This window comes from Echeneis naucrates, chromosome 9 (genome assembly GCF_900963305.1).
Source record: "Echeneis naucrates chromosome 9, fEcheNa1.1, whole genome shotgun sequence".
Classification (NCBI taxonomy): Eukaryota; Metazoa; Chordata; class Actinopteri; order Carangiformes; family Echeneidae; genus Echeneis; species Echeneis naucrates.
The window spans coordinates 786895-812678 of NC_042519.1; the positions used below are offsets into that span (position 1 = coordinate 786895).

Here is a 25784-nt window from a genome sequence, read left to right on the forward strand (position 1 = left end):
AACCATGAGGAAAATAGCCTTTGGTTTTATCAGCAAAACCTTAAGCTTTGGGCATGGCGGAGAGAGGCATGGTGAGAAAACTCAGGGAATCTATGTATTTATTCTCAACGGTGTCTTGTGTTTACTCAGACAGTAAGCAGACCGACACGTTCTGTTACAATCTACACAAAGGACGGGCTCGAACCTGACTTTACAACACGAGCCATCCAGACACACACAGCACCACCCTTGACAGCGGTGGCTGCAAACGCCGTCGTACCCCATGTAACAGTACTCACAAACGTGACAGGCTCCTAGAAGGAATTGCACATTTTTTATGCAATAATAGTGATTCTGGTGTAAAAACATAAACACATTTTTGTCTTTTCTAGGGTTAGGGTTAAGGAATTTGGAGAGGGCTTGTGTGCCTTTGTTTCAATAAAACACTACAATTTTACAATCCAAGGCCCTCTCAAATTATGAAACATCATCAAACGTCACCTCTGTCTAATCATCAAAAATACAACCGTCTGAATCTCTCCGGCATTCCTCTCAGCCTCTCTATCGCATGCAGCAGGTGTGCTAAATTAATAGCAAAATACATTTTGTTGTGGATATTTTCCACCACATACAAAAATCTTCTCCTCCTTTTCAAAACCTCTTCGTCCAACATTTTATCTACACTTCTTTTCCCTCCACCACGAGGATTGCGAATCAACTGCACCACTAATTCAAGACCAGCGTCCGTCATGAGAGACATGTTGGACTGCACCGGTTCGTCTAGGAGATTCTGAAAGGCGGAGGGAACCCCAGCCAGCACTCTCAGCTCTGACTATAGAGGGCACGCATTTACTCAGTCTGTCCCCTCTCAGCTCCACCTGTATAATGTCACAAGGCTGGGCTTGCGAGAAGACTCTTTCAGCTCCCATCGGCTCCCATCACACCCCCGTAAAACTCTCCATAATCGGCTATGCCCGACGGACTTGGGAAATGTAAAATTTGTCTAATTTCTATATTGTTGAATCTATCTCTGATCACTTCCCTAGGAGATCCTACATCCCCCTCTCCCCCTCTTCCCCCCTCCCTCTCAAATCAAATCAAATCAAATCAGATTTATTTGTATAGCACCAAATCATAACAATGTTACATCAAGGCACTTTACATATAGAGCAGGTCTAGACCAAACTCTTTATAAATTTATTTAAAGAGACCCAACAGATCCCCCAATGAGCAAGCACTTGGCAACAGTGGCAAGGAAAAACTTCCTTTAAGAGGCAGAAACCTCGAGCAGAACCAGGCTCGGGGGGGCGGCCATCTGCCTCGACCGGTTGGGTTGAGAGAGAGACAGGCATTTGAGGGGGGGGGGTGTAGGCAGGAACATGTTGTTGCATGAAGTTCATGGAGTTGAGCTGTAATACAGAATTCATGCTATATGGGACCAGCAGGTGTTGCAGGAACATGGGATGGAGATGAGCAGGATGAGGACAGGGAGAGAGAGGAGAGGAACTGGGAGAGACAGAGACTTTGGCAGAACATGGTTAGTAAATGCAGTATAAATGCTTAGAACTGGGTGAAACTGTTTTTTTTTTTTTTCTCTCTCTCTCCATGAGCTCTCCCCCTCTGCCCCCCTTCCCCTCCCTCTCCTCTGCCCCTGAAACTACACCAGAGTTTCCCCCCTCCTGAATCTCTAATAGCTGTATGGCCCTGTCTATGGCATTCAAACATTCTGTGTGTGAAAACACTGGTGGAGAAGGTGAATCTAGCCGAGAGAAATGAGGAGAGACGGGGGGCTCAGTCGCAGAATAAAAATTATTTATTACAGATCGGAATTCATTTACAGCATTCATTACAGCTTCAGGATGATTAAACTCATCTATAGCGAGGTTTATTGCAAGAAAAGGGTCGTCATTCCCTTTTTATTCCATGTCACACCTTTTTTTTTTTTTTTTTTTTTAACTCAAACCACATTAAAACATCATATTCTCATATGCCAGTGCATACAACGTGTCAAGGAATCTATCGAGGTGTTTGTACGGAATCCTCCGGCAGATGTGCAAGCGGGGCAGCTGTGGTTCTTCACCTGCGGGTTTCTGGGAGCCTTCGACCTCTGGTATGGTCTCTGGTACGGGCTCGGCCTCAGGTGCAACGGTTGTAGGTGCAGGAGAACTTTCTCTGAAAACTCTCTCGATTTCGTCCAGATCTTGCGTACAAACTACCGTGAAAAAATACAGCAAAAAAAAAAAAAAATTATATGAATATAATCCCGATAAAGACGCAACACTTACCTTCAGGAAAACCATCAAAAGTAAGACACTCCAAGTCACCCTCTAGAAGACCACCTGTAAAAACATATCTTTCAAGAAAAAATATATATACATCACAAAACTTTTCAGAGACAATCAATTAACTGCGTTATCTTAGAATTACTTACCTTGGTTAATTTCTTTCTTCCGCCGGTCCAAGCGGTCAACTGATCACAACTTGTCAATCGATCGTTTTGTCAATACACAGGTTGTGCTCGCTGTGCCCCTCTGTGTGCAACTTGTCTTTTTTATTGACGGTCAATTCAGTGTTTTCTGGTAAACACAGAGTTCAAGATCTTGTCCCTCAAGACTCACCTTCACCATGTTTTGTTTTACCAAGTCTAATAAACATGTCAGGGTCCGGGTCTTATCCTTTCTTGGAATGAGAAGACAGACTCACGGGTCTTTCATTCTGACTAGTTCGTTGTAAGCTTAATAGAGAGAAACACAACTTTCATATTAGTCTAAAATGACTCTTATTTAACACACTCTGTCTATCTTGAAATGTGAAGACAGACTCACCGGACCTTTCATCCCAACCGATCCTTTTTGTAAACTTCATAGAGAGAAACACTCTGTGTACCATCTCATGTGAATATCATTGTATTGTGAATATCCTCTCCCTTCATGGACAAACAACATTTTTATGGGTCTCTGTTTTGTTTTGTTTTGTTTTGTTTTTTTACCGAGATGTAATAAAACACATTAGACCCCTCGAGACTCACCCTGACAGTTTTTTTACCCTTCATAGATAAACAAGACTTTCTTGTCCCTAGACTCACCGTCACCATGTTTTGTTTTACCAGCTGTAACACTTTAGAATCAAGGGCTTGTCCTTTCTTGGAATGAGAAGACAGACTCACTGGTAATTTCATTCTAACTGGTTCTTTGTAAGCTTCATAGAGAGAAACACTCTCTTTCCATTTTCTCATGTGAATATCATTGTCTTGTCAATATCCTCTCCCTTCATTACAACAGAGGTTTGAACAACGAACGAAAACCTACCTCTTTTCCACTCAGCCCTGATTTACAAAGACCCTAGTGAGTAGCCCTTCATCGAGAGAAAGAAAACACAACTTTAAGATCATGTGAATATCATTTTATTGTGAACATCCTCTCTCTTTGTGGAGAGAGAAAAACACTATGTGTACCATGTCATTTGAATATCATCAATTTTTTAAATATATACTCAATCTGCTCTCTGATTTCCTTTCACCATCAACCTCTATATGAATTTAGAGCTCTTCTTCTACTCGCCCTCGAACAATCTCATTGGCTCTCGCCTTATTGCTAGGGCTGGATCAGTGGATAAAACCTACCTCTTCTCCAGTCAACCCTGGTTTGCAAAGACCCTTCATTGAGAGAAACGCTCTCTTTCCATTTTCTCATGTGAAAATCGTTGTCTTGTCAATATCCTCTCCTTTCATTACAACAGAGGTTTGAACAACAGACGAAACCTACCTCTTCACCACTCAGCCCTGATTTACAAAGACCCTAGTGAGAAGCCCTTCATTGGAAGAAAACACAACTTTCAGATGATTTAACCCTTTATTTAACCCCTTTTCTAACTTGTTGTGTGAATATCATTGTATTGTCAATATTCTCTCCTTTCACTACAGCAGCATACGTCCTACCTCTTTGCCTGTCAGCCTGTAAATTAATTTGGTGCCATTCTGCTAATACCAATGATCTGATTGGTTGTGGTTGTGACCTCATTGCTAGGGACGTAGACACACTGGGGGAGTGGTTAGGGGTGGGGAAATGCTCTCATTGGTCGAGAGGTGCGTGGTCAAAAGGTCAACTAAGATCAAACGACCTGTCAAATTTGATAAGAAGGTGTTCATATTACTCTCTGCCACATCTTGAGACTTGACTTGTTTGACAAATATACAAGCTCATTTGAACTGAATCTGACTTTATAACATCTGTTCTGAACTATCAGAACTGAACACAACATAGGAGCACAAAGTGACTCAAATAACTGAACCAAAGGGATCCTGGATTCTGTTATACTCAGAGTCATTGTTCTTTTATTCAAAGTGAATTTGTGTTATTGTTTCTTGTTATTGAATGTGAAACACTGTTACAACTGTTAATATTGCACTAAGTACATTAATTGAGGTATCAGGACTTGATTTTTGGGGTTAAAGAATAACCTTTTATTTTATTTTATTCTTTTTCCTCACCAATAAAATTTAAGTTAAACTAACTTCTGGCTCCAGCTGCTTATTTGTGTCTGCAATTTTTTTCTCAACTACAACTCCTCCTACAATCTTAGAGACTGGTCCAAATTACATTTAACTATTCTCTGTGAATACTAGGTGAGCTACAAAATAATTCTTGGTGAGCCAGCAGGAATTAATTTGTTGATTTGATCATTTATTGTTTTGAGATACATGTCTTTTTGCATTGCTGAAAATTATAGTGGACATCTTTGAGTAACTGGAGCAACCAAAGGTTGAATTAACATTCTGATACCTTGAGTTTTCCTGCAAATAACCTTTATTTCAAGATCTGACATTTTGGTAAAACATTTTTGCTGTATTAATTTGAAAAAATGGAAGTTGTGAAAACAGAAAATAATGAGGTTCAAAATACTGTTTTAGTGAGGGGACTAACTAAAAGTGACATAGACAACAAAGTCTTTGACTACCTGAAAGAGTTTGGTCCTGTAGCTAGGTTAGTTGAAGTGCCGTCTGTGGACAAAGAGATCCAGGTTATTGTTGAGTTTAAACATGAAGCTACAGTCAGAGAGCTACAGTTACGGTACCTACCTAGTTGTAAACCTTGTATTGCAAACCCACAGTTTATTCACCACATTCAAAGCCTAGCAAGTGTTTGTAGAGAGGTTAGTGCTTCTGCCACATGAGCTTACCTGACTCAGCTGAGAGATAAAGCGGAGATGAGAAGCCAATCATTTGATGACATTTGGAGGGAAGCACTGGCTAGGATAGGGGAGTCAGTAGAAAAGGAGGTCAGAAATTCTTGCAGAACCAGACACACTGCTCTCCCCAGATGAGCCTCAAGTCATGCCAAATACCTCCACAGCTAATGAAAATGAAAGTTCAGTTAGCCCGTTGAGACTATCATAGAAGCTTTTCCCCATGAAGATGAAAAAATCTAACCTCGCCAACTGCCAGCAGGTCTACTCAGCTCGCTAGAGGTGTCATTGTTGAGCACATTGTCAGAAAGAGTGATATGGCATCTCAGTCCAACTTATCTTGCAAATTGAAGCAATTCTCTGGGAGAACTCCCCACCCTGCTTTTGAAGTTGATTATGATGCTTTGCGCAGCAGTGTGGACATCTGTTTAAATGATCCCATGATTTCAGACACCCAGGTTGTGGGAAAATTGTTGAGAGCCTCTCACCCCCCCACAGCAAACATGGGGAAGTCACTAGGTCCAAAAGCCAACCCTAAGGCTGATCTCAAACTCCTTGATTCTGCCTATGCCACAGTGGACAGTAATGAGCTCTTTGCACGCTTCTTGAACATCGACCAGAATGTTGGTAAGAAAGCTTCTGATTACTTGCAGCATCTACACACTGCCTTGAGCTCAGTAATAAGCAAAAAGGCTAGTGATGCTGATAAGCAACTTCTCAGACAGTTTTGTTGTGGCTGCTTTGATAGCCCATTGATAACTAGTCTCCACCTTGAACAACGCAAAGCTGAACCTCCATCTTTTTTCTACTGCGAATTGAAGAGGATAAGCAGGCAAGTAAAGCAACCAGAGTGAAACAACACAGAGGGATCCCCAAAACCTGAGCTCTTTCATGCTTGCAGACCATAAGCATGTCAGGCATGAATAATCTCGACCCAGTCTCAGGTCTTGATGCTTCCTCTGCTGTTACTTATGACCTCAAAAAGCAGATTGCTAATCTTCAGGCTCAATTAGCACAACTCAAAGCTTTCAGCACTGGGAAACTGGAAAAGGGCCTCAAAAGAAACCAAAAACCAACAACCAAAGACAAAAAATGAACCAGAAGTCAAACAAATCACAGCACAGGTATCTAAACCCAAGCCTTAGTATTTTTTCAAATGCGGTGATGATGGTCACATTGCCTCCAGCTGCTTATTTGTGTCTTCAATTTTCTTTCTGAACTACAACTCCTCCTATGAACTTAGAGACTGGTCCAAATTATATTTAACTTTTCTCTGTGAACACTTGGTGGGCTACGAAAACAAGTACTACCACAGGGAGCACACAGCCATCAGTCACCTCGAAAATCATTTTGAGGCACATCCTTCATAACGGAAAGACACACAAAAAATGTCTTACTCCTCTGGCTTGAAAAGTTCATAATTTCCAGCTTTTAACCTTCAATTTTGAAAGAGCAAAATGGGATAATTTTTCATGGCTTGTCTTGGCTTGTCTAACCCTTAGTGAAGAAATGCCTGGAGTTGCATAAAAAAAAAACGTAATATTCATCGATGTAAAATATCAGATCCATCTCACTCCCAGTTTTGAACTGCAGCTTGTTGTTTTATCCTTTGAAACTGTAACTGAAAATGTCAGGAAGGTACCAAGAAGCCCTGGATATTGATTTCTACATAAGTAATGTCAGCCCATTGACCAAGTTCTTCTGTTGTTCCATCGGCCTCTCAGTCTTTGACTAACCCCATATCAAACAGCACAGATCTGTAAGTTTTGATGGGAATGTTAAAACACCTCTCGTATAGTTTACTTACTCCTTTTCCCACAGATACCACAGTCTGAAACTACCTCCTCAAGCACTGACATTAGCTCCCTGTTCAGGCCCTGGTCTGCAAATGGGAATGTTCTTAATGATCCATATAAGATCAGATTTAGTATAACAATTGCTGCTGCTGCAATTCCAATCCAGCTTCTATTTTACAGCTCAGGCTGAATGAATATTAATTTCTTATTAGTATTTTACATAATCATAGCCACATTTATTTGCCTATCCCTTGACATGGTTTCTCCAAATACAGTTGCCAGATCCTGGCCCATCTCTAATAGTTTGGGCCCTGAGCACAATCGCTGCCATGAATGTTAATTCCTTCAGCCTCCAACATCACTTCCAACATCTGAAGCTTCATCTAGGGATGTTCAGGCTATTCTGACCAGTCTGATGAAGTTGGAATAGAAAACACCTAGCAATGACATCAGTGCGTCTACGTATTATCACGATCTAGTGTTTAGATCCCGCTTGGTGTTGCAGCTTGGTGCTGCAGAAAGCAGCAGGCAAGGGATTTTATAGATTCATCAAGAAGATGAAGAAGTAAATGACAGTACAATTAAGATGAGAAACAGGAGAAAGGAGAAAACAGATACTACTAAACCAAAAACAGGCATCTGTGTCTGATACGTGCAGGATTAATGACATTCATGTCAAATGGCATCTTCTTCTGGCTTTTCCATATTTGGGGTCACCACAATAAGTTGGCTTCTTGTGACTGGCATTATTTAATTCGGCTACAGTTTTACACCAGATGCCCTTCCTGTCACAACCCTCCCTATTTATTTGGCACACACTTTTTTATTTCCACTGAGAAAAAAAAAAAAAAACAGACCAAGAAAAACGTATGAAAAGACAGAGCACAAAGTTATTTCCTCCAAGGCAATTTGACTGAAACCGTTGTTCAGATAAATAATAAATAAATAATCTTGTCAAAAGTTGGCCCAGGAATCAAACATGTAAATAATAAAGGATGATCTTATCTTATTTTATCTTTGAGCAATGGTTTCCAAAGAGGGGTCCAGCGAACACCAGGGGGCTTCCTTCCTTCCCATCAACAATGGGAATAATGTAATTTCACTGTGTCTCCAGCAATGGACTTTGGACGAGTGTAGTACATAAATCTGGCCCCTTGACTCTTGGTCTGTAAAGTGAAGCCAGTGTTTAAGATCCTATTTAGAAGAAAATGTGCCCAAAAGCTGTGGATAGATGAGCTACTGTGTGATTGACAAAATGTACCACTCAATCAGGATAAACACAGAGCAGGTCAGCTCCATCTTCTCTTCCAAATATGGTTTCTACTGGTTTAACAAATCAAGACAAATTACAAAAACCCACTGGCTCACAGACCCATGGTTGACATCATATTGTGTTGAGTGTCAGTCTATTCATTAGTTCAAATAAAGAACTTGTTCAAATAAAACATCCAAAAGCAAAAATCTTATCAGTTGGGATCAGATTCGCGTTGGATTCTGGTCCTTGATGTGAAAGTTTTAGAAGCACAACTTGAGACAAATACTCATCAGTGCAAGTACAGTTTAGTAGACAGAGATCATAGCCTCCACAGTTAGCAGAGATTCCTGTTCAGACACAAGTAAAAATAGGAGAAAAAAAATTCCTGTGTTGGACTGAAAAGATGCATTGGCAGTGGTTTGCCTAATCAAGGGGTCTGGGGATCACAGTTTGGAAGTGGTGTTGAGGGAAGTGCTAAGTACAATTTATGTTGTTTGAAATGTTTGAAACGAGTGCAGCCCAAATTACTTTTGCTGCTTCAGCTGAGGAATTAAATGCTGCAATGGTGTTAGTGACAGTATTATTTTAGCTTTTGAGGAGATGAAATGAAAAATGTTGCTTCTGCATACTATAGTAAATGGATTTTCAGTTTTCTGCCATTAACTAAGCTGCTGAATGATGAGCAAATCTTCACTGCGCCAGACTCCCAAAGCATAAAACAGAACATAAAAAAAGAGCAGAATAAATACATTGCAATGAGTTTTATGTGACAGCTTAAGAAACCCACACAGAGCAGCACAAAATCCAGGCTATCTGGTCCTGTTTACTGCAGAGCTGCTGCATCAAAACCTCACATCTCCAGTCGGTTCCTGTTCAACAAAAACAAATCTTCCTTTGTTCTTTGGAAAATACATCTGTGTTGGATAGAAAATAAAAATTGGGCTGTTTATGTAAATCCTCCATCAGAAATGGAAACTTTCCACCTAAGAAAATGGTGTGCATTTTCCTCAAAACTGATGAGAACGTAACTAATTAAAGAATTAAAGAACCAAAGATACCAAAGAAAGTGTTCAGCAGGGAAGACACTTTTTCCATCTCTTACTGTGAAGATATGAGATGTTTGTAGTAGACGCTTACAGTCTTCTCACTTAACTCTAATGAAAACTGCTCATGAAATATGAAACATTTCAAAACTGGGCAACCAAGTCCAGTTTGCTGAGACTGAAGGTGTTCATAAAATTATGAGCTGCATGAGTGAGAACCTTCAGGCCTTCCTGCTGTTGCTGTTGTTGGTTAATATAATTTAAAGCATAGTCAGTTTTTGAGTTCACCCCCGCTCCCCAACCAAATTAATCTGTTGTAGTGACTGTTCATGGTCTTTCAGAGTGAGCCTTCCCTTTCAATGGTGATAGCCGAACTTCTCCTCTAATCCCACAATCAGGTATTGTATATTATATATATCTGATATTTAGTATTTTCAGACAATTATTGATTTGATCAGCGTGAAAAATGCTCCCTAAACAACTTTTCTGTTGTCCCATATTTTTGTTTGTTCACTGAAGAGTTTGGTTTTCCAAACAATGAGCCCTGCAGATTGTTGTTCATATTTCACCTTCCATTATTTCTGCAGTCTCCAGGCTTTGTTTTCTCCCCCTGTTCAAGTAACAGTCTGAGGCTTCCTGAAGCTCTGGATATTACTGGATGTTATGTTCAGGTCTTGAATTGATACCTGCAGTTAATGAACCAGTTCAGGCTGAGCTCTGTGGCTGCAAGTAACTGTCACAATTTGTGGGGGGGTTGCGGGAATGAGGACCCAAATGCAGGAGCTGCAGACTGGTGTGAGGTGAGGAATGAACTTATAATTTGCAAAATCAAAAACTACAAAATGACTGAGGCTGAAGAAATAGAACAGGCTGAGACAAGAGATGAAAAAAAGACAAGGCTGGAGACTCGGAGCAGACGACAGAGAGATAAGCGATAACAGAGAGACATGCGATAGAGAGACAACAACGACAACAAGGATCTGACATGGACTAAACAGAAAACAGGACTTAAATACACAGTGAATTAAACAAGACACAGGTGAACCACATTAGAGCAGGGAATGTAATAGCAGGAGGGAAACAGAACCAGGACAAGACTTTAAAATAAAACAGGACTGACAGCACAACAGAGCAAACTAGAAACAGACAGTAATGACAAAACTCAAACCAGACAAATGGCAAAACTCAAAACCTGACAACAGAAGTCAAAGCCATGACAGTAACAAACAGCAGCATATCTGACTCTAATTCAGGTGAACGTGACAGAGTCATAGCCAACTGCTGTTTGTGTGCTAATCACCTTCACATGAAAACACAGCTGAGAAAATTATCTTCCTTTCAGCCGTTTCCATCCAAGGTTGTAAAATCTGCACCTTCACAGCCTCCATATGAATTTAACATGAGTCTGCTCCAGCTGAAGCAGTGCAGAGCTGCTGCAGCCTCCTCCTCTCTGAACCAACAGAAAAAAGCTGTCACCGTCATATTTGGTTTGGACAGTGGAGAGCCTATTAGCCAACAAGCCCCTGTCTTTGTGTGTATGTGTCCTCTGACTAACCAGTTATTAGATTGATTGAAAGGTGGCAAGTGTATTGTCTTATTGACTTGACGATGATAAATCAAGAGCATCAGGCCAGGATGATTCATCCCATGGTGCTCTGATGATTCTCCCAAAATGTTCTTCGCAGACATCAATGTGGAAAGAAAACATCATAAGGCTTCAAGGAAAAGCTGCAGTTCTCTCCATGTGTGCTCTTCATAACCCATGTTTTAACCCATGTGCCTTCTGGGTTATCAGTGAACATGGAAAGCTGGCAGGTAATAACACAGGACAAGGCTGAGCAGAAATATTCTGGAGCTAAAGACCTTCACTGAGATGAACAAATGGCCAGGGCACTGTGCAATAAAAGCTCAAAGATTATTGCACTTTGCTGGAGGAGGCGACTGAACAGAGGTGATGATGATAAATGATCTATGCTCAGGTGTTGTAATCTGCCTCTTTAATTCCACAGACTTTCTCAAATTTGCCTTACTTACTACTTATCTCTTAAATGAGAGATTTGAACTGTCAATCCTCCAATTAGCTGCAAAATAATTTTTACACCTATTTTGAACAGTGCCATAGTTAACTTCTTTGTTTTACTTTGGAGGGGGGATTTCCAGAAGATGTGTCTGTGGTTTGAAAAACCAAAAACCAGCTCAGTGTAGCTTTCCATTTTCTCTCTGCAGCCCTAGGAACATGTCAGTTAGCCGATCAAAGGAGAGGACCTGGTCCTCTCTTGGAATTGGCTTTCTGAATAATTCAATTGAGCAGACAGAGCAGAACTCAGGTAAACCAATTCCTGCAAAGTTAGATAGTTCAAGACACTTTAACAACTTTGAGACAAAATGCATTTGACGAAGTTGAAACAAAGAAACTGCAAATAGCTTGTTTGTTGATCTTAGATTGAATTGGAATGTCAATGTAAGAGGCTGGGGCTGCCTGAGCTCTGGGTTTTGGATGGATGATACTGTACAAACTCAGTTACCACCTGACACCTCTGAATACTTGAGTTCAATAGAGCGAACATACCTCATGTTGGAAGCAACCACAGCAGGTGGCCAATAATAAAAGCAGCAACAATAACACAACTCAGGAGAACATGATTTCTGGATGTTCCTGTTGTGCTGGGTGTCTGGTTTCGGCCCTATCACTGGGTCTAGAAAGCTCTGCATGATGGGATCAAAGGGGTATACGTTGTGTCTAGAATTGTGTATATTCTTGCCTCTTTTCAAGTCTCAATCTTGAAGGGATGCTCTTTACTGTGGATCAACTTAAGAAAAATTACTGAAGGAAGGAGTGTAACAATGGCTTAATTTATGGGGGTTTTTATTAATAAAAAGGGGGTTAATAAAAACGTGCTCATTATATACAGGTGCGGATCAGAGCATAAACTAAGTGAAACAGGTGAGCTTGCATATGTAAATGGGATGGCATGATATATGACAAACAAGTGGCTGGTTATTCTCAGGGATTTGGGGGAATGAATGGCAGATCGCTTATCAAAATACAAGGGAGAGTCTGAGGAAGGAGAGCTCTAAAACTAAAATTTAACTCACTGTGATCAAAAAGCCTCACACCACTCATAACAACCCACTGGGGAAGCAGATAAACGCCACCTCACTTTGGTTGACGACTCAACTGGCCACGAAAAGGGTGGGAGATGAGAGCGGCCACGTCGAGGTCCTTCATTGTGGCCTCCCAAGCTAGACTGGTCCTCAGCTGAAGTGGCTGTCGGTCTGGCTCGTCCCTCTTCAGTGTTGTCTTTTGAGCAATTGGCTTGGTTATTAAGTTAATGTCTGAATTATTCTTCTCTTTCTGATGAAAACAGATTGAAGCAGCACAAGCGGCCCTGGTTACCACAGCAACCCGAGACACTTGAGGCTGAGTGCCGTGCAGCCAAACTTGGTCGAATTTGGTCCAGTCAAGTTACTCCCTTTAACTTCATGGCATAGCAAGGGCGGTGTTTGGATTTGAAGATACACCTTTCATTCACCCAAGTTTGAAGTTATAACTAAAACAAAGATAAATGTATCGTTTTGATAGGTACAGTTTTCTCTGCTTGTTGTGGGTGCTCTGGTGGACATGGTTTTATCTTATTCACTGTAAAATGCAATTAAATGGTTATTAGTTAATCACAACATCACAGAGCACACAACCAAATGAACTAAGAGACGAATATTTTCATGCATATCTTGACTGGCTGTGGAAAATTAGAAATGTATTACTATGGGCTATGTATGAAGTTACTTTTTCTTTTTACAGAACAGTTATAGGCAAAAACCAAGCACATACATTAAGGTGCTCAGGCAATATGCCATTGGTTCCGGTGGTTCGTCATTCAGGTGGTGCTGTTGTTACATAATTGGAATAGTTCATTGTCTGGTGTAAATTCTATCTCAGCCAAACTATCTCGTAGAAAAATGATTCGAACACCTCTTCTCGTGGGGGAATCAGTTCGGCATGTTTGCAGTCTCTTATTTGATTGGGATATCCAATTTTTTATTATACCAGTCCTTGCGTCCTTGTTGGCCTGGATGCATTCCAGAGCGGCAATTTACCTCCGTTGCCTGATAATGTTATCAGGCCAACCCGAGTGGAGGGTCAGAGAAGGGGTTAGACAGATTTATGCTGATTTGGGGCATGGACTGCAATTTATTGTTTTGGGAAAGCAGGGTCTTTCGATGCCAGGATCAGATAAAGGTCCAGGATGGCACTTAGCAGAGATCTGGGAAATCTAGTCATTTTCAAGTCTGAGGGGTGAGGGAGATCAGAATCTCCACCCCCCCTTTCCGGACCTCACAACAATCCCCCCATCGGTCCAACAGACTGGGCAGTTTGTGTCTGTTTGGACTGATAAGGCAAGGTCCCGTTCCTCTGGAAGGTAGTTCACTGTAGATGCATCGAGGGTGCTGCTAGTTGTCTGAGATGGTTAGAGGGCATGGGCACATCTATTCTAAGGCATGGAAGGTAAAGCTAGGGTTCAAGTTTGTGGGCCCGTATTTTATTATTGCAAAAGATTGCATTTGTCTAGTGTATGTGTTGTCTACTAAGGTGTGGAATTTACTTTTGCTACATGACCCAGTTACTATTTCTACATATCTACTTGGGTTGTCTAATTGTCTCCATATGCAAGCTCCAAGATAGCAGAAGCCATCACTACGTTAGCAGTGGTGGACTCTTAAGGTATCCTCTTTAAGTTATATGAGCTCTATGGTTTGGTGTTGGTCGGGGACTCTCCCCCTGGCAATCTTGCTTAAGCCATTGTTACTCTTGCCCAACTTATTTTCAGGGTGTGAGTATGCCTAAGCCACACAACAAGCCAAGGTACTAAGATAGTATCCGGGAAATTCGACCCATAGGCTGTCTACGGATGGAGTGATGTCGCGAAGCATATCGGCCATCAGCAGACGGGCTAAGTTCCTAAGTTCGAAGATCTCTGCTTGCATTTCCCCCCCATGGCATTGCACAGCCACTACATTAACCGAATTGTATGCATGGTGTTCTATTCGTAAAGTGCCAGCTTTCATTTCAGCTCCAGTGATGGGGTCTCAGTGTCCACATTTAAGACTGTGGGTTCAGGTACTCAAGCCATGGTTTGTTTCTGCTTTGCGTAGCCCTTCAGGGCTAGCTCGTGGAGCGCACGACTCGTGAGCATTTATGGGCAGGCCATGGACGCCAAGGTGCTGACTCATGGTGGAGTGGAGGTTTCGCACGAAGAGGGATTTGAAGTTCAAGTCTTCTTCCATACCTATCTCATTGGTTTGGCCGAAGTAGACATGTCTCAAGCGTTGATAGTAGATCATTGGGTTCTCATTTCTTACCTGCTTGACGGTCATGGCCACAGTGAGATCAGCCTGTGGAATATTCTTCGATTATGGCGTGTGAGAGCATCTCATAATCTTCTCTTGTGCAGAGGGACTGCCTCTGTCATCTAATGTGGCATCAGGTAAACTTTGCAAGTAATAGCTGATGTCATTGAGATAGCATTGTGAGTTGTGAGTGATGTTGCGAGCGATTTTGTCAAGATCTCTATCAGTGGGCATGCGCCCCGATACAGAGTGCATGGAAGGATGGAAGCAAGGAGTGGAGGCGTTCCAGCCTCCTGTGGGCATCAGGCCCAGTTGGAAGGAGTAGTCCGTCCCTTTTTTTAAGGACATGAGCTCAATTTCAGTCTGCCTATGCTGCCGCGCAGCTTGCTCTTCTTGCTCCTTCGACTGGTCCAGTTGTCATTGCAAATCCCACTGTCGGTCCTGTTCAACACCTCGGGCCGTCAGACTGACTACTTCTTCCTGAGCCAAGTAGAGCTCTTCCTGTGCTTCCATTAGATCCTGGTTTGTTCTAGTTAATTGATCCTCAAGAATATTCACTGCCTTTCTCTTTTCCTTTAGTTTGCCAAAAGTTGTCTTGGTGATTTGGTTAATATACCTATGCTGTGCTGTTAGCAAGATGGCCAACTTACCCAATTCCACAGTTTGTAGCTCATCTTCCAGGGTCGTCTTCAAGGCCTGACCTATGAATTCGACTATAGCTTGATCTATGTCAGGTGTGTCGAATGCAGCAACCTTGTCAAGATAGCTGGGTATGGCTCTTTCCAGCTGGCTATGTCACCGGGGTAACTTATGTTGCGAACTGGTCCTTGAACATGCCGTCCCCATTTGTAGAAGATCCAGGGGATTTAAGTGCACAAATTGTAGAGGTGCTCTTCTGAGGAAAAGAGTTTTTCAAGACCGGAGTGATCTGTTGGTGTTTTCTGACGATATTCACGATGAGTGATACAGATTCTCAGCTAAGGGAATACGCATATGCAACCTTGTTGAACCATATGTAAGTAATGTGACCAAACAAAGTCATGCACTTACAGTAATGCAGCCATCAGCAGCAGTTTTTCACACAATAAAAAAAAAAAACCCTCCACTAATCACAGGATGTGTTTTATTATTTTTTTATAGTTATGTTTCTGTTCTGTTTCTGGGAAAAGGAAAGGTCATAAGTATACAATGTCAACCATGCTTAACAAAACATTTTAAAGTACCATTTACTGTGGTACCGTTTTCTCATACTCCACTTGCTTGATCTCAAGTTTTAGTTTTTGATTTCCAGCTCTATTTTCAGATTTTCCAGCTCTCTGTGGTTTTTATAAAGGACCCTCACATTGTCTGCTCCAAAATGTATTAACAGGACATCAAGCAAAAGAGATGAGTGAGATAGACTCAGTTATGTTGGTGTACTGTGTTCATCATTCACTTATACATTCTTGGTATAAGGTTTACTTTTAAAAAGCAGACATAGGGCTGCTAGAAATGATAAAACCCTTGACCTTTTTTTTTTGTGGTGGAGGTCACCTGTGAGGGGAGGATTGCACAATGACCTCTCCCTATGACATTAATGAGCAAGACACTAAATTATTTCTAATTTCAAAAGATGAATTTAAATATTTTTTTGATATCTACCCCCAAAGGTACCTCTGAATACACTGGAAGTGTCTCCTCATGATTGATGTGGAATAGTTTAAGAGAAATGAATAAAGTGGGTTCAACACAGCAAACAAAGATAAAAGTACATGACAACTTGGACAGCTACCTCTGTGTGGGGACCAGCAAGACTTTTCTCATCTGAGAAACAATAAATATGCATTTAGTATTTTACCACCAAAGCATTTATACATACCCTGGACAAAGAATTGCTGCCCCTCCACAATCCGCTCCTCTGAGGCCGTGTAATCTGCTGGAGCGGGGCCCCATCCAATCTTTCTCCTCTCATTTCTCTTCTTGTTTGCTTCAGATAATATTAACATTTAATATGTTACGCATTGTATCATCCACATTGCATTAAAAGAGTGATAAATGCACAGCAGATACATACCACTTTGGATTATATTTTTGTGCTTGGTCCGGATTTGCTGCCAAGACCGTTTTGCACTGCTGGCACTACAAACTAATGGAACACCAATTAGAAAATTGCTCAGACCTTATCACAAATAAGACAAATCAAATTAATTTCACTTTCATTTGGCCCTAATCTAGGTGATTTCCATGTATCCTTTATTGTGAGACAATGTCAGGGAGGGAATTAAAGTTATATAATGATATATAATATATATTATATCGTATTACATAGGCTATATTAATTTACACATTTATGTGAATGCACACAAAGCTTGATGAGGCAATCCTGGGTGGGCAAATCAAGTTGATAACCTTTCAATGCTTTCAGCTTTGTCGAGCCAGTTCACCCAAAGAAAGTACCACTCTGTTGAGCTTCCTTCGTAGTATACCCCTCAGGTTCAGAAAGGAGGGGCACATTACATAACATAACATAAAAAGGCCCAACATTAAATTACAGCCCAATGTTATTTATAGATTGAACTGTTAGCTGCTGTGCAGCTTGGCAATTTTGTGTTTTTAGAAGCTATTCTGCTGTTCTGCAGCGTTGCCATGTTGTTATTTTGGTTCGCTTTGGTTTGGTTTGTTTGGCCTGATCATGATCATTTGCCCTGTTGTTTTCACTGACTTGGAACAACGTGGAACAACAGCTGCTCACACTTCCATCTGAATAGTTAGTGTTCACCCCACAGCTGTAAGTCCAGTACACACACCAGACCTAATACCTTTGCCCTCCCTTCTTGGTCCTTTGTTGGTCATTGAATTCATTTAAATAAATTTGTTTGAAGTCACCTCCCTCATATTACAAATTAACTAGATATAAACATAGTGACATTTAAAACTACATATCTGGTCCAGTGAGTTTTAGCTCCTTTTAATAGCCATGACCATAACCATGAAAAGCGACACTTTCAAGTAGAAAATTACATTAAAGCTGAAATATGGTAGTAAGTGTACTTACACTTAATTAATGCTGACAGCAACCTACCACATTCTGAGTGAGTTGGAAGGGCTCCAGGAATGGCCAATGCCTTCCTATGACCCTGCCCATACATCCCTCTTCAAGTTTGGTGCAAATTAGTTCAAGATGTTATGGGGTAATACTGCTAACAAATAAATAAAAAAAACTAACTAAGCTAAGCATGAATATATTTCCTCTGAGTGAAGTTTAAATGGTGAAAAATACTGACGTGAAAAGTGGGATTTCTTGTTATCCTGGAAGTGATTTAGACCTTTTTCTTCTCATATCATGTCTGTAGAATAAAATACATATTTCTGCTTCTCTCGCTTTCCCATTTACATCCTGTCAGCCCTGTCTCTTCTATTCCTGGTTATTGCCTGAATATTATTGTTGTGTGCTCTCAGGTTGTGTTTGTTATATCAGAGGTGTCTAAATAGCGTTGTTGCAAATTTACACTCAGAAGGAGAAGGAGCTGCTGGCCTCTTCTCCTTCTGCACCATAAAATGGGAGATTGAATCCTTCAACTAAGTTTCTGGGTTTTGTATCATATAAAAATCCCTCCATCAGCAGCTGCTTTCCTTTCAGCAAGGCACTAAATCCTGAGTAGCTCCAAGGTTGCTGTTCTGTAGTTGACATTTGACCTCCTGGCAGAGAACTGATTTAATTGGGGCTAACAGTTTATAATGGCCTATTAGCTGAAGGGATCACCTTATAAGCATAAGGTCACAGCTGAAAATCCTACATAAAGGCCAGATGCCCACTGTAGGTTGTGTAGATGATGCAGATATACACTCTGCAGGGCCTGTGTTTCAGTTTTGACTCAATCAACGGCAACAGTCCGTAATGCTGACAGTTCAGGTTGTAGACTTTCTCTCCCCCCTTGATTTCCACTGCAGTTGCCATTTTAAAGTGTTCACTAGTATAAGGGGATGTAATTGGACAACACTAAATCTTGACTTCGGGTGGGCCCTAGCACTGGAGTGTTAAAACTGATTAAGCTGATAGTGGTGCTGTGTGTCAGGACTACTCGGTGCAACGTGGCACTCGTTTGACGGTAATGCTGTCATGCATGCATGAAGGCACAAGTGGGCAGCCACGAGACAAGTGGTCTCTTGATTCTGTTTCCCAAGTAGAATCTAGATTTTGCTCTTCACACCTTTAATTGGCATTACAGCTTGTTTTTCAGTTGGTTGCTGCACAAGCGAGGCTGTAGTCATCGTTACATTAGCGCTGATCAGTGCTCATTAAAGCCCTGACATTAATCTGTGTCTGCTCCCTTGAAATCTCCACTTTAAAAAACCCATTTGTGTTTTTGGTGGTGCTATGCAGTTAGTGACCTGAGGTTCTTGTACATTTTTAGAAATATACTCACTTTTTAAACATATACGCTCACTAATTAGCTCTGGTTATTAAAAGAATAATTCACATGAATTACAATATGTGAGTCTAACAACAGAGAGAAACTGAATGAATCATTTGAGATACATTTGAATGTGAAAAACATAAAATCAGTTTAATTTTATTATTTATTTATTATTTCAGTTACATCTAAATAAAACCAAGTGCTTCTTACAGATGTGTTTGTATATATTTAAAGGTATTCATAATAATAATAATGATAAGTGACCTTTAACAATATCACATTTTGAGTCTGCTAAAAAAAATTATTATTATTTATTATTTTGTTGCTGTTTCCTTCAGAGGCACCCCAGAGTCCTGTAAAGAGCTCCCCAGAAACATCACCAATGACCTTCCCACGACAGTGTGGCAACTCAGACCGCTACTGCCAGCTATGTAACGCCTGGTTCAACAACCCTGGCATGGCTCAGCAGCATTATGATGGCAAGAAGCACAAGAAGAACGCTGTCAGAGCAGAACTGCTGGAGCAGCTGGGCAAGACCCTGGACATGGGAGAGATGAAAGGTACCACTGTGTTTTTATCTTCTGACTCTTACAATCCATACATTTTCAATATATCAACAATCAACACATATGATTCCGAAAAATGGTTATGAAACTCAGAAAGAGCTGGTCTGCTGCTGCCATCTTTGCAGGGTCTATGTCTGTCCTAAAAATAGGTGAAGGTGGAGCCAATGGATCATAGATGTTGATATACCTGATACCTGATACCTGATACCTGATATTCCTGATGCTGCTAATCAAAGAGGGCACACCTCCAATCCTCCCTCACTTTCACCTTAATAAGCAGGAGGTGGCTGAGTTCTCTAAACTGTGCCCTCTATGGGGGACCTGCTGGGTTTGATCATGGCATTTGGAGTGTTTTAGCCATGGAAGTTGTGACTTTATATGACACACAGAATTAGTCTGAAGGTCACTGAAATCGTAGATGATATTTTCATAACTTCTATAATATATTCTTATCTGAAACATCACAAGCATCCCTGGGACACTTCATCATATTCCATCTTCATTGCTTCCATAATTCCATCATTTCCCCCTCAGGTTTAGGATAACTCTGGTGTGACTGGCTTTGGGAAATGCAAACTGGTATCAGTGGTTGGATGATGGATGATGGATTGACCTATTGTTGTATTTTAGGTCGTACTGGAGGCCTTTTTAACTATAAACACATATACAGACATATATACATATTTAGGCACTCATATGATGCATTCCTATAACCTGCAGACTATAATGTGCGTTAATGGCCATGGGTGGGGTAGGGGTGCACTGGGAGAGAGAGAGAAATCAAGAAGATAAACTTCATGATATCCTAATTTGCTGTTTAATGACTGACCCCTGATCTCTGACATGTACCCCTCCTCCTCTGCACACACACATCCTGTGGGGGTTAACATGATTCTTTGTTCTGCTGTAAAAATCTTTATTAATTGTTTGGAATTTTAGGTTTAAGACATTTTCCTCAACTGCTCTTAAAGAAACAAGGAAAACAACAGCAAAGTGAAGTTTTACTACACAGTAGTGTCCAACAGGGAAATTAGTTCTCAGGTCCATCATGAACAAACTCCTGGTATGTAATAATTATAAGTACAATTTACAAAAGAGACATGTAATCCAAAGATGAAAAAAGAAAAGCATTTGAACATAACATGGTTACAGAGCCGTTTGCTCTTCTCAGTAAGTCTTCAGCAATGATAATGATGGAAAGTGTTTCCTCTGAAAAACAAGCTTCATTTTTTATTCCTCTGGGTAAGGGTTTTATAAGACAATCCTAATACACACAAAAGCTGAACAAAATCTTCAGCAGTAAAACATTTCACATTTCATAGCCTGACTATACTGCCTGAATATACTGGCTTTGAGCAGGCCAGTGTCACTTTGACGGTTCAGTCACTGAACACAACACAAACACAACTTCATAGGTCACTGTGTTATTTGTGTAGTGTTATTGTATACTGTGATTGATTGGGTGGCAAGAGAACAACTGATAGGAAATGACATCAAGCAGGCTGAAACAGCTTCCCAGTGGATTTGGATACCGTGGGAGGAGTGCTGGCAAAGCCAAACAGTTGAAGGGCCAACTCAGAGTTGGGTGGTGGTCAGCAGGGCAGACCCAGGATGCTAGAGTGTCATGGTTTTGGTTTCACTGTCAGGGTTTGAGTTTCTCTATCATGGTTTGAGTTTCAGTCTGGTTTTGGTTTCACTGTTGGGGTTTGAGTTTCACAGTTCTGTCATGTTTTGCGCTCTGTTGTTTCAAGTTCTGTCTAGTAAGTTCGGTCTGTGTTGTCACTTCCTGTTTTATTTTGATAATCTTGTTCTTCTGTTTCCCTCATGTTGATTGCCTTCCCTGCCCTAATGTGGTTCACCCGTGTCTTGTCTAGTCACTGTATTTAAGTCCTAGTATTTTAGTCCTAGTCAGGTCCATGTCTGTCTGCCCGTGTCTCTGCCCATGTCCCTGCTGGAATCCCTGCTGGAATCCCTGCTTGTCTACCTGTCATCCCTTTACCTCTGTTTGTAGTTTTTGGTTTTTGCAATTAAAGTTCTACCTTCACTTCTACACCCAGTCTGTGGCTCCTGTATTTGGGTCGTCATTCCTGCAACACCCCCACTTCCAACATGAAATGGAGTTGCTGTTGAGCCCCCCCTAGGTGTTGTAGTAAACAAAACGTCTGTGTAGGGTGTGTCCACCTGTACACCTGTTGTAACCACCCAACTCTCTTGCCCAGTGGAGTCACAGGCCAAGTACTCCAAGCGGTGCCTTGAGGGAAAGAGGAAAGGAATTACTGATACTACTGGCCCACAGATGGCGCAGGGTGAGGTACCTGTAAAGGTTGGCCAGGTTCCATTGTATTTTGCATGCATATATTGATATGTCACTGGATTCATCTTTCACAGTGTACACGCCATTTATTGGGTGGGCCTGAGGGCTCAAAGCAGTGTAGCTTCACAACACACTAACATGAAGGTGTTCAAGCTTTTATGTTTGATCTGATGGTCAGTCATGAAAAGATACATTTAGGGATAAATAAGATTTAACAAAACAAACTGCTGCCACACTGTAGCAACTAATGCCAAAAAGAGTCTGAGATAGATGGTTTACTGATTGCTAGACACACTTTACCCAAAAAATATGTTTAACAACTTCAATTAAAGACATAGCACAACTTATGGTAATGTGAGCAAAATAAAGAAAAAAAAAAACTGTCACAGGAATCCAAAGTCTTCAAGAAACGTCTGCACTGGAATGCAGTGTTGTGACCCAGGGTCATAAGGTATTTCGAGTCTCACCACTTACACTTTCGCCCAGGTGACCCAGCCAGGGTTGAGTAGGCCTCGACTTGCGTCCTAGCAGGTACCCATGGATTAGCCCTCTTTAACCAAAGCCACCTATTGGCTTTCTCTACAGCCTCACTGGCTCTTCCCAAGGCACTGTGAGTTCAGCATGATCAGGTGTTTTTGGGCCTCTGAGATGATGGTCATGTCTGGATGGAATGAAGATGCTGCAATGTGCTATGCGAATGTAAGCATGCTTTCACAGGTCAGCCTGCAGCTGCCAACCAGAGGCTGTGTGGAGGAGCTTGTTGGCTTTGGCTTAGTCTAACGAAGGTGATTGTGCTAAACTCTCAGCAACTGCCTTAAGCACCTGATCAAGTCGCCACCAATAGTGGCCATTTGCCAGAGCCTTTGGGGAGCCGCTGAGGAGAGCGTCTTCCAGAGCAAAATGGGCAGGAGGCCATCTTGCTCTTTCCCCAGATGTGGAGGTTCGCTCAGCTTGGCAAGGTGTTATAGGCTGCCTGCATCAGGAACTGGATCTGACAGCAATCTACCTGCACAATGCCTGAACGGGTGATCCTGTGCTGCAGTGCACTCTAACAGCAGGGAGCGTGGACCAGATGGGAGAGTCCTACTGCCCTGCTCACTCGCCTTTCCTCCACCCCTGCACAGATAGTGTTGTGTCTTGCTGCTATGGTTGGTGAGAAAATAGTTTCCTTTATTTGCTATGCCATGTTGCTTTCATTTTGCTCAACGCCTTCCTGTGAGGGTTACAGCTTTGGAGCTGTGAAAAAGACTTATCCAATCAATAACGAAATGTTAGCAAAGCAACATGCAGTGGATTTCAAAGTGTATTGTTAACAGTGTCTTTTTCTTGAAGGTAGACATATACAAAGTAACTTGTCCCCAACTTTAATGTGATATTTCACAGATATTTTCTGTTTATTATTTTTCAACTTTTAAGTCAGCAGTTTTTCTTTCCAGAGAATTTACAGTTCAGACATTTTCTCTGCTAAACCAGACTCCCAAGAAGGATTTCTATCTGATATTCAACAGTCAGTCTTTTTGAGTGAACATGAGATCAGGGCTTTCAGCAACACAAATAATTGATTCTTAATCCCTTAATTCATGTAAATAAATTGATAATAACATTCACTTACTCTGCTTGACAAAGTCTATATTGAAGCTGCTGCCAATCTGAGACACCTCGTTCATCCCTGTTTTTGGCTGGATTGTGTGATGTGATCGAACAGAAGAGCTACTGTAGCTCAAACTGCCGAAGAAGTTAATGCTGGTTCACACTGAGATGACATTTTGTTGTGTAGCTGCAGATCACTCAGAGTATCCATGCTGACCCCAGTCCACCATCAGAACTCCTAGAGTGATCACATGTTGTGCCTTGGATTATGTATAGCATTGCCTCTTATTAATCTCAGTCTGGAAGAGGTGTTATCTACTGTGGTAGATTGTACTGTTGTACTGTGTGACTAAAGAGAAATTACTGAAAGAGGGAGTGTAACAATGGCTTAGAATTTTGGTTTTCCTTTATTGATTTGTGAGGAATGCGTCAAAATGTGTGCTCATTATATAGGGGTGCAGGTTACAGCAGAACTACAGATATTAAGACAACTCGAATGTATCAATGCAATGACATCCTGGGGCGATACTGATCAAGCAACTGGTGGCTCTAGAGAATTTGGGCAAATGAAAGGCAGATCATCTGTCAGAGTATCAGAGTGAGCTTGTCTGAGGAAGGAGAGCTCTGAACTAAAACTTTGGGTTAGTGTTGTTTACTAGCCATGCCATGCAGCACTCAAAACAACCCGCTGAGGAAGCAGATAAACGCCACCTTACTTTGGAAGATGATTCAACCGGCCGCGAAGAGGGCAGAGGAGATGTCCGGCTAGGGCGGCCCCGGCGAGATCTTTCATCGTGGCCTCCCAAGCTAGACGGTCCTCGGATGAAGCGGCTGTCAATCTGGCTCATCCCTCTGGAGCAGCAATGTTGTCTCTTGTGTGACTGTCTTGATAATCCACTCAACGTCTGAATTAATCTCTTCTTACGAGGCCACAAAACCCAAACAGCAAAAGCAAAAAGCAAAAAAAAAAAAAAAAAACAGAAGAGAAATGAAAGGCGGATGGGACTGGCTCAGGTCAAGCAGTCGTGGTTGCCAGACAACTTGGGATGCTGAGCCTGAGCTCAGCCAAACTTGTCCCGACCGTCATCGGTCTCTACTATGAGTCGAGACTTAGCCTTTGTTAACAACTGGTCAAGTCCCAAATCCTGAATAAACAAAAGGTAACAAAAACTTTTGTATTTGTTTAGCTCTTCTCCCTCGAACTTCCTCTTCCGCCCTGATAAATTTTGTAGCATCTATTTATTGGTGGGCTGAACCATGGGCATGTTCTGATTGTTGGCGCGAAATCGGCCCAATCGCACTTCTCTCTGACGGATTTCGAGTATGCCTTTCATTCACACAAGTTTGAATCAACCATGGTGTATGGAGAAAACTGTACTCAAAGTCACAAATTTCTCTGTGTTAGATGTAATTTCAATGGGCGTGGGATACATCATCTTCTGCAAAGCACAATCAAATGGTTATCTCGTGCTCACATCATCACAGAACACAATACAATTGAACAAAGAAAAGAACATTTCCTTGTATGTTTTGATTGGTTAGGAAGAATCAGAATTACAGGACTATGGGCAGTGTATGAAGTATCTTTCTCTTTTCTCAGACATTTATGAGTGGACCCAAGTACGTAGTGGCAACACCCCATCGTTTCTGATAACTCGCCATCAGGTGGTGCTGCGGCTGCGTGGTTGGAGTAGTTCATTATTTGGTACAAATCCTATCTCTGCTGAATCGGCCTGTAGAAAAACGGTTCGAACAGCTATGAAGTCCTCTCTTTGCGGTGAAGTCAGTCCGGTGTCTTTGCAGTCTCTTACTTGCTCAGAGTATCCTATTTTCTATATTGTCAATCCATGTGTCCTTATGAATATAGATACATTCCAGGGCAGCAAATTTGCGTTCTCCGTCTGACAAGGTTATCAGGTCAGCCTGAGTTGAGGGTCAGAGAAGGGGTACCTCTCTGCGGGTGAGGCAGGTTCATGCTGATTTGTGGCGTTGACTGCAATTTATGATCTTGGGAAAGCGGGGTCTCCAGATGCCTGGCTCAGATAAGGGTCCAGGATAGCACTTAACAGAGACTTGAGAAATCTCGGTTGGAGGCAATAGTCTCTGAAGTTTGAGGGATGTGAGGGACTGGAATCTCGGACCCCTTTTCTTTGGACCTCACAACACACATGAGCATCATCAACTGCACCAGAAAGACATGGAAGAAGGGGGTCTTGGGAAGACCTGGCACCACAATGCTTTATGGGAAAAGAAAGGAGCTGTTGGGGACAGTGTAATGCTTTGGATAATGTCCTGCTGGGTCTTTCATTTG

At 41.6% G+C, this 25784-nt stretch overlaps 1 protein-coding gene across 1 annotated transcript in view; it reads left to right on the plus strand.

The window, feature by feature from the left end:
• The window catches only part of zmat4a (zinc finger, matrin-type 4a), a 154838-nt gene that overhangs the window by 105751 nt on the left and 23303 nt on the right, over nt 1–25784 (plus strand). The window contains exon 5 of the mRNA XM_029509820.1: nt 19342–19563. Within this exon, the coding sequence (XP_029365680.1) occupies nt 19342–19563 (222 nt within the window). The remainder of the gene's footprint in view (nt 1–19341; nt 19564–25784) is intronic.